The following is a 7475-nucleotide window of genomic DNA, read 5'->3' as shown; positions in this document are numbered from 1 at the left end:
AGATAGTCATGATTAAATTATTTCTTAATAAAATTACCGCTGCTCCTATATCTGAAAGTGACAAGATAAACTCGACATTGGTGAACCAATTATCATGTTATGTGTATCATGGCCTGCAGTCACTTTCCTAACATTTCCCCATTGGTTATCATTTTAATGTGTCATTGCATTTTTACAGTGATCATTTTTTTGTTGATGAAGTTCATAACTCAAAGGAGCAGAACCAGAAATAGGCTATTTGGCCCATCAAGTCTACTCTGCCATTCAATCATGGCTGATCTACCTTTCCCTCTCAACCCCGTTCTCCTGCCTTCTCCCCATAACCCTTAACACCATTCTGATCTCAAATCTGTCAATGTCAGCTTTGGAACTTTGGTTACCATGGTTGCTGTACGCACAAACTGTAAAAACAAGGAACTGCAGATGCTGGTTTATACCGAAGATAGACACAAAGTGCTGGAGTATTTCAGCAGGTCACGCAGCATCTCTGGAGAAAAAAGGATCGGGACCCTGGGTCGGGACCCTTCTTCAGACGGATGTCTCAGTATGAAGAATGGATCGGACCTGAAACGTCACCTGTCCTTTTTCTCCAGATGCTGCCTGATACGCTGAGTTACTCCAACACTTAGTGTCTGTTGGTGTGCGTACTATGGTTTTTGCACTATCATGGTCTAGTTTACTTCGCATAACTGATAATTTATTTTATATTTATTGTTGTTGTTGCATCTAACGTACCTATGAAGCTGCAGCAAGTAAGAACTTTGTTCTGCTTCATAACTGGTGCATATGACACATCGGCACCAAGCTGATCAAGACCCCAATGTAATTTTTGACAAACCTCTTCTTCGTCTATTACACCACCTATTTTAGTTATCATCTGCAAACTTACTAACCATGCCTTATACATTCTCTTCCAAATTATTTAAATAAATGAACCGCAAAGGGCCCAAAACCAATCCCTGTGGCATTTTCATAACTTTGTCGGCACCAACACGCAGCGACTCTTGTGTACTGTCTAGGTTGCATGCAAAACAAAGCATTTCACTGTACCAAGGTACCCTAGGTATGTGTGACAAATAGTATCAATCATTCATTCAAGTATCATTCATTCATTCAAGTATCATTTATTCATTCATTCATCCACCACTAGTCACAGGCCTCCAGTCCGAAAAAAAATCCTCCACCATCATCCTCTACTTCTTACCATCAAGCCATTTACCCCGATCCAATTAGTCAGCTCTCCCTGGATCCCATGCAATCTAAACTTCTGAAAGAGACTATTATGCAGGAATCTTAGAAGCCTTAACAGCGCTTATTCCATGTTAAATATATTGATCATACAATTATTTTCATCCCTTAATGCATTATATCAGCATTATTATTAAGCTATCGACTTCCTTGTAAAAAAGATGAAATCTGCTTTGCTATTTCTTTATAACTTTTCCCTGGCATCAATCCCTGGCATACTTGCTCACTAATGGTAATATTTGTTGCATACAGTAGGTTCACAAGATTGAGTTCCAGTTAAAATATAGCTGCGGAAATGTATTTTAAAAATAGTGTTAGCACCCAGCTTTATTTCCAATTTTTTTTTAAATCTCAAATTTCCAACATCTGCAGTCTTTTCTTTAGCATAAATGTTATAGTTTGTTGTAGACATGTCTAAATAATGGATCATTTGTGATTGAGATTTTTGGCAAAGTGTTTCTAAAATTAAATCAGTAACTGTGGAGTTATCAAGGTCGAGCTTTGGGATGATAGAATAGCATAGAATAGACTTTGGGAAGACAAAAGTCTTAAGTGTTCAATAGTTTTTAGGTTTTATAATAGTCGTATTTAAACACAAAAACATCATGAAAATATATAAAAGGCAGAATAAATATTTGGACTGAGAAACAAATGAGGCCAAATTGGATGAAGAATGTATTTTTCTAAAACACGTTAGATTTATTTTCACAGAAGCTTAGCCAGATTTGAAACTCTTCACTGAATATAAGGAATCTCCAGTTACAGTGTGAATGATAGCTTATCTAACCCGAAAACATAAGTGACAACAAGCCTGTAGGATTGAACCTCTCTCGTTTGTTGTCTCCAAACCCAACTCTTTGGCTACGTTTTTGGTCACAATCTTGTATTCTACACATCAGTATTCTATTCTGGATTTACTTGCATATTTTTTGCACTGTTGATGATATTTCACGGTAAATGCACTGTGTGAATGCAAATTGTTGTGTGTTAATGTTTCCTTGGGACCAATCCATCAATATTATATTCATTTTATTGCAGGCGTATGGTCAATGTGACAAGTGACTACTGATGCCAGAAACCGAAGAGTATTCCGTGCATATTTAATTAGTGAAATCATTAATATACTGGATGGAACTTTTATAATGACAGCAGCATAATTATGGGAACGTATTAAATATTAATAATGCCCTTTTATAGATAGTCTACCCATAAATGATTTTACTGCCATTTCAAGTCACACAGCCAAGAAACAAGTGCATGTAGAATCCATAAAAGATTAGCTTGTTTTGGTGACAGACTGATAAACATAAACAGTTCATACAAGATGTATCTATGCTTTCATTTTTAAAAGTCTTGCTATAGTTTTAAAATGTTTTAGCAGGTCCTAAAATATTCTCCCACATCGTTTGAGGTGACTTTTATTCAGTGATAAGGTCCTCAGTGAAATATGACACGTTTAATCGAAGTTCCAGTACGGATCACGTTGTCAATGGCTGTCGGCATGACGATCGGCATCAGGTTCAGTCACCTTCTGGCTGGAACAGGAGATAGACTCATAGAGTCATACAGTGCAGGAATAGGCCCTCCAGCCCACCTTGCCCACGCTGACCAAGATTTCCCATCTTTGTTAGTCCCACCTGCCCACGTTTGGCCCTAAACCTGTCCTATCCATGTACCTGTCCAAATGTCTTTGAAATTTAGTTACAGTACCTACCTCAATTACCTCCTCTGGCAGCTTATTCCATATACCCACCGTCTGTGTGTAAACATATTTTCAGTTGGTCATTCAGTTAAGGGAGGTCACAGAGATGAGACATCGTAAGACATCTAATTATTTTTTGTATATAGTGGCAGTTGCCATGAACACATAGATTTGCCAGGGTAAAGGCGTTCCACCAACTAGAAGAACACAGCTGCTAATGCCCCACTCAATGTGACAATATTGGACCCCCATGACAGCTGGTACTACAATCAGCTGCCATTTCTGGGACAGTTTCTTCTCAGTTGTTATCAGGCAACTGAACCATCCTACCCACAAATAGACCACAGCCCTGAGCTACTATCTAGCTCATTGGAGACCCGAAAACTATCTTTGATCGTACTTTACTGGGCTTATTCTTGCACTAAATGTTATTCACATTATTCCGTTTATCGTGTATACTATATACTGTGGATGGCTCAATTGTGTAATCATGTACTGTCTTTGCACTGATTGGTTAGCATGCAACAGAAGGTTTTCACTGTACATGATAAAAAACTAAATTACACTCATTTCCGAATATAGTCAAGATTCAAAATGCACAAAAGTGAATGAATCATAGTGAACCTTTTCATCAAAGTTCCGTCTAAAATTGTGTATGTAAACCTACTCTTTCTCATCTTTAACTATCATGCAAACATTTCTGGGAATTCTATGAATTGGCAAGGAAGCGGTATAGTAAATAACATTGAGAATTTTAGTTTATTTTATAACAAAAAATAATCCTCTACAATTCCCTTTCTCGAGCAGTCTTTACATTCCATCAAAACACGAGCACAAGATAATTCTAATCAATAACAATAATACATACAATTATCAAAAGGAAGCTGTTTGAAATGCTCTATATATAATTAAAAATAAGTTGTGTTAAAATAAAAGAATTGCACTTAAGGAAATTGTTTTTATTGCAAGAACAAAAACGATATCCCTGGGACCCTGCAGAATTATTCTAAAGGCAATTAGCCTTTGCAGTACTGAAAGTGTACTAATATTATAGCACAGCGTATTACTATACAACATGTAGGAAAATGAAAAATGTATATTCTTATGATGAAAGAAAACTTTTTTTTTAAAGATTACCTCACTTGGACATTGCTTATTTTGTAATATGCAAATCTGATGAATGAGACGAGAAAGATGCGTTCAGATATGACCTTAAAAGATAATATTGCATTACTTTTATAAAGTACAGAAAGCTTTATATGTTCATGATCCTACTTTGGTAGCATTATATTAAGGTGCAGGTGAACCTGCTCAAATAAACCTACTCCATTAACCAAATGATTTGTATATATATATATATATATATATATATATATATATCTTTCATAATTAAACACCATTCTTATTTGATTCTAAAGAAATATGAAACTGTACTTTGTGATTTTAAAAAGTGTCGTTAAACATTCAATACATTGAAACATTTGTCATGTTAGAATTATTCTAAAATTTTAGAAATCTGTAACATTTTCAAACATGAAGGCTTAAATAAAATTATCACTAAAATGCACGACCCTTTTCTATTTTCCTTAATGTCTTCAGAAAGCTTGACTCAAAGTGATTTGGTATTGACAATGGCATACGACTTTGGTTATTGTTCTTTATTGTACACGTACACTGTCTCCATTAGAATGATGGAAATGGCTGCAAATTTAGAAAGTGGCTGAACTAATTGTTATTCTGGTCTGCTTAAGACTTGAGTTGAACAGATGAGATATGAAAGGCTTGTTGCTGTTAATGGATGCTCATATTGATTTGTGTATGTAATACTTGAAAACTGGTGTAACTATAAATGAGATGAAAAAATACTAGGCCAATTATTTTGTCCATTTATGAATGAAAGAAAATGATATCAATTTAAAAAGCATGGCTTTGAGCATTACAGCATGCCAAATCTGTGTCCATTTCATTGACAGACTGCATTCAGTTTTTCCACTAATGGACAATTTTAAAAATTAAAGCACATGTGAAATGAGATTAAAGTAAGTTTTACATTAAGATCTGATCATGCCAATAAAAATTATTAATCCTTTAGTATTGTCATTCATCATTTTAAAACAAAAATTGTTTCTGCTCTGTGAGAGGACGATTGTGGAGGTTAATTGTGGAGATTACCGCTGCATCAGGTAATATAAAATAAAACAAACAAAAAACAGAAACAATGACTTAACTTCCTCAACCAACATTATTTAAAAACTTGCATTATACTTCAGCAGACTTACAGTGGACTGGAGGAAAAAGCATTTAAATATCATTTACATGTTCAGTTATTAAAAGTAGTTGAAAGAAATCTAGGCCATATAAGAAACATTGCCTGAGAAACACTTTAACCTTAAATAGTCTCACAAAAGCAGTTTGCATTTTACATTATTACAATGTGAAACTTCCAAGGTGCTTTTGGCAATCGGGTGGCCACACCTGTGGATAACTTGCAACAAATGCAAAATGCTGCAGAAGCCGGATATCTGAAATGAAACCAGAAAGTGGCAGGAATACTCAACAGATCAGAAGTGAAATAAGAATTAACAATTTGGCTGGATGACATTTCATTAGAAAATTTTCATGGAGGGCCATTGGCATTAAACTATTTCAGCGTAGTGAGAATTCATCTGACCTCCTGATTCTACCTAGCATTTTCTGCTTTAATTTCCGTGGATTACAACATTCAATAATTAATTGCTCCTCATACATAGCCTTAAAGTTATTATAAAGTCTCAGACTTAAAACAAGTAAAACCGATTGAGATGAAATTCCAAACATTAGAAAAGAAAATCTGGATTGTCCTGTATTTAAGCCGGATGCATTAGTAAAACTCAGTCTCATAATGTTCTGACCGCCAGAAGCAAGGTATTATTATAATGAATGTTTTGCTGCCACATTTGCTAGTTAAAGAATATATTCAAGCACAGCAATTATTACTTTCTGTAATGTTGGAAAACATTAGCTCTGGTGCCTGCAATCATCTATACACAAATGCAATCCTGTTAAGAAAAAGGTCCTTTTAAAAAGCTTCTCGCATTATACAAATCTTTCTTCTATCGGGGTGGCCGGGAACTGCAGATGCAGTCACATCGTTCATGATGCTCCAACTGGATGTCAACAAGGGACATGTTCCTCTTTCTGCTCTTTCCAGGCTCAGGAATAAATCTCAACACCTGAAAGAGTCAAGAGTGTTTTATTGTCATATGGCCGACACAGAACAATGGAATTCTTACTTGCAGCAACACAATTGAATATGTAAACATAGTACTTTGTAAACAATATAATAAACATGAAAAAAAGTGTAGTGGGTGTGTGTATATATATATATATTTTTTTTAATAAAAGGAAACAGTTTTAACATGATAGGTATGAAATAGGTTCTGGTACACTCAGCTTTGGTATAGCAGATAACACAGGTTGAAAAATTCAAGTATGCTGGGCACTTAAGACTTTAGACATAACGCGTGGAAACAGGCCCTTTGGCCCACCGTCCGCACCAACCAGTGATTTTCCTGTACACTAATGGGCCTGTCCCACTTAAGCGACTTTTCAGGCGACTGCAGTCGACTGTCAAGTTGTCGGCAGTCGCCTGAAAAGCCGGCAACTGGAATGGCGACTGTCTGACTGGAACACACACACACGTTGCTTCCTTCACCAGCCCGTTATGCAGGCGGGGGACAAGGCAAGCGGGGGGGGCGTTGTCCGAGTGGAATTCAAGGTGATACAGACACACACGCGATGAACAGGAAGGTTGGCGCTGTAATTAAGGCGGCTAAAGCACAGTGTACGATGAGTCCTTTTAAAGAGGGGGGGGAGAGGGGGGAGAGGGGGGAGAAGAGGGGAGAAGGAGTGGTAGCAACTTTTCAAAAGTCAGAGATTTTTTTTTTCCCTATGAGGCAATGAAATTCACCGGTCAGCACTGGCTACAACCTACGAGAGCCTACAAGAACCTTCGACCTCCTGGCAACCCACTAGGACCTCCTGGCGACCCACCTACGGCACGAGAATTCTCGCTACTATCCATGGCGGCTTCATTCTGGTTGCCGCTAATTTTTCAACATGTTGAAAAATTTGCGGCGACCATGATGAGTCCGTGACTAGTTCCCAGAATGCGGGAACTACTCATGACCACGAAGGCAACTCTCCGGCAACCACCCGCGGACATGTGGCAACCATGTGGTGACTGCAGTCACCTAAAAAGTTGCCTAAGTGGGACAGGCCCATAACACTATCCTACACACTGGGGACAGTATACAATTTATTTTACCAAAGCCAATTAACCTACAAACCTATATGTCTTTGTAATGTGGGAGGAAGCTGCAGCACCCAGAGAAATCCCACGTGGTCACAGGGAGAACGTACAAACTCCGTACAGAGAGCGTTCATAGTCAGGATCCAACACACGTCTCTGGCGCTGTAATGGGCCTGTCTCACTTAGGCGGCTTTTTAGGTGACTGCAGGAGACTATGCAGTCGCCACATGGTCG

At 37.6% G+C, this 7475-nt stretch overlaps 1 protein-coding gene across 1 annotated transcript in view; it reads right to left on the bottom strand.

The window, feature by feature from the left end:
• Window positions 1-3894: 3894 nt before the first annotated feature.
• pdgfd (platelet derived growth factor d) overlaps window positions 3895-7475 on the bottom strand; it is a 104537-nt gene continuing 100956 nt past the window's right edge. The window contains exon 7 of the mRNA XM_055637054.1: window positions 3895-6162. Coding sequence (XP_055493029.1) covers window positions 6043-6162 — 120 coding nt within the window. The 3' untranslated portion in view covers window positions 3895-6042. The remainder of the gene's footprint in view (window positions 6163-7475) is intronic.

The sequence above is a fragment of the Leucoraja erinacea genome, chromosome 6 (genome assembly GCF_028641065.1).
Source record: "Leucoraja erinacea ecotype New England chromosome 6, Leri_hhj_1, whole genome shotgun sequence".
Classification (NCBI taxonomy): domain Eukaryota; kingdom Metazoa; phylum Chordata; class Chondrichthyes; order Rajiformes; family Rajidae; genus Leucoraja; species Leucoraja erinaceus.
Note: the sequence above shows the minus strand (reverse complement) of the source record. Positions and strands in the feature narration are given on the sequence as shown.